Raw genomic sequence first — 1,417 nt, 5'->3', positions numbered from 1 at the left:
GGGGGGGGCCGTGGCCGCTCAGCCCCGCCTGCCCCAGGTTTACAAGTCGTGCTGAAGTCCATCATGAAGGCGATGATCCCACTGCTGCAGATCGGGCTCCTCCTCTTCTTCGCGATCCTCATCTTCGCCATCATAGGATTAGAGTTTTATATGGGCAAATTCCACACCACCTGCTTCGACCTGGTCACAGGTGGGGGCTGCACCTCCCCCCAAATCACCCTCCAACCCCCCGGGCCCCCCCCAATCCCCTGCACCCCCTCAAATTTCCTACATCCCCCACAACTATTCCTGACTCCCTGGAAACTCCACAACCCTCTGCAAACCGACATGGGCATCCCCAAATTCCCTGCACACCCCTAGACCCCCTTAAATCCTCCCAAACCCCCTCCAAGCCCCCAAACCCTCCCCAAACCCTTCCCAAACCCCCTCCAGCACCCCCCATACCCCACAACCCTCTGGAACCCCCCTTAACCCACCCTGAATCCCCTCAACCCCCCATGAACCCCTCCCAAATCTCCCCCCTAACCCCCTCTGCCCCCCTCCCTGCAAGAGTTTCCCCCCCCCGGGGTGGGCTCGACTCCTGCCATGGGGCTGGGAGTGGGGCTGGGGGGGGCAGATCCTCCCCCCTCTCCCCAAATCTCCGCGGGCCCGTGGCCGGCGCTGGATTTGGAACGTCCTAATTCCTGCTCTCCCTTGATGAGGCCGTTAATTGGCCGCGGCTATTTCTGTCAGCGCCCTGCGGCGGGGAGGGGGGGTGTCCCGGGGACAGAGGGGGGTTCAGCCAGGTGAGACCCCACCCTTGTGCCCCCCTCCCAGACGAGATTCACGTGGAGGTCCCGGATCTGCCCCAACGGCCCTGCGGGGAGGGGGGGCACGGGGGGGAGGTCCTGGGGACAGAGTGGGGGGGTCCGGAGGGACACGGGGGGGTCCGGCCAGGTGGGATCCGCCGTCTGTGCCCCCCCCCTTCCCCCCCCAGCTGAGATCAAGGTGGAGGTCCCGTGCGGGACGGACGAGCCGGCGCGGATCTGCCCCAACGGCACCAAGTGCAAGAAATATTGGGAAGGGCCCAACTACGGCATCACCCAGTTCGACAACATCCTCTTCGCCGTGCTCACCGTCTTCCAGTGCATCACCATGGAAGGGTGGACCGACCTCCTCTACTATGTGAGCCCCGGGCCCGTCCCGGGGGGGTTTTGCCCCCCCGCGGGCCCATCCCGGGCTCCTCCCTGTCCCCTCCCGGGCCCCTCCTTTCCCCCATGGGAGCTGCCTCCTGTCCCACCCCGGGGCATCTTCTGTCCCATCCCCCCCTCCCCGGGTCCCACCCTGGGTCACCCCCTGTCCCCCCGGGCCCCCCCGTGTCCCACCATAACTTCATGTGTCGCTCGTGGGACACCCCCCCCCCCTCCCATTTCATGGG

The 1,417-nt window shown here is 66.1% G+C and overlaps 1 protein-coding gene across 1 annotated transcript in view; it reads left to right on the top strand.

Moving 5' to 3' along the window:
* Positions 1–38: 38 nt before the first annotated feature.
* The window catches only part of LOC113942283 (voltage-dependent P/Q-type calcium channel subunit alpha-1A-like), a gene marked incomplete at its 3' end in the record, with an annotated part of 1,678 nt that continues 299 nt past the window's right edge, over positions 39–1,417 (top strand). Inside the window, exons 1-2 of the mRNA XM_027633412.1 lie at positions 39–190; positions 977–1,207. Of these exons, the coding sequence (XP_027489213.1) occupies positions 64–190; positions 977–1,207 (358 nt within the window). The remainder of the gene's footprint in view (positions 191–976; positions 1,208–1,417) is intronic.

Source organism: Corapipo altera, unplaced genomic scaffold (genome assembly GCF_003945725.1).
Source record: "Corapipo altera isolate COAL_440 unplaced genomic scaffold, ASM394572v1 48763, whole genome shotgun sequence".
Classification (NCBI taxonomy): Eukaryota; Metazoa; Chordata; class Aves; order Passeriformes; family Pipridae; genus Corapipo; species Corapipo altera.
Note: the sequence above shows the minus strand (reverse complement) of the source record. Positions and strands in the feature narration are given on the sequence as shown.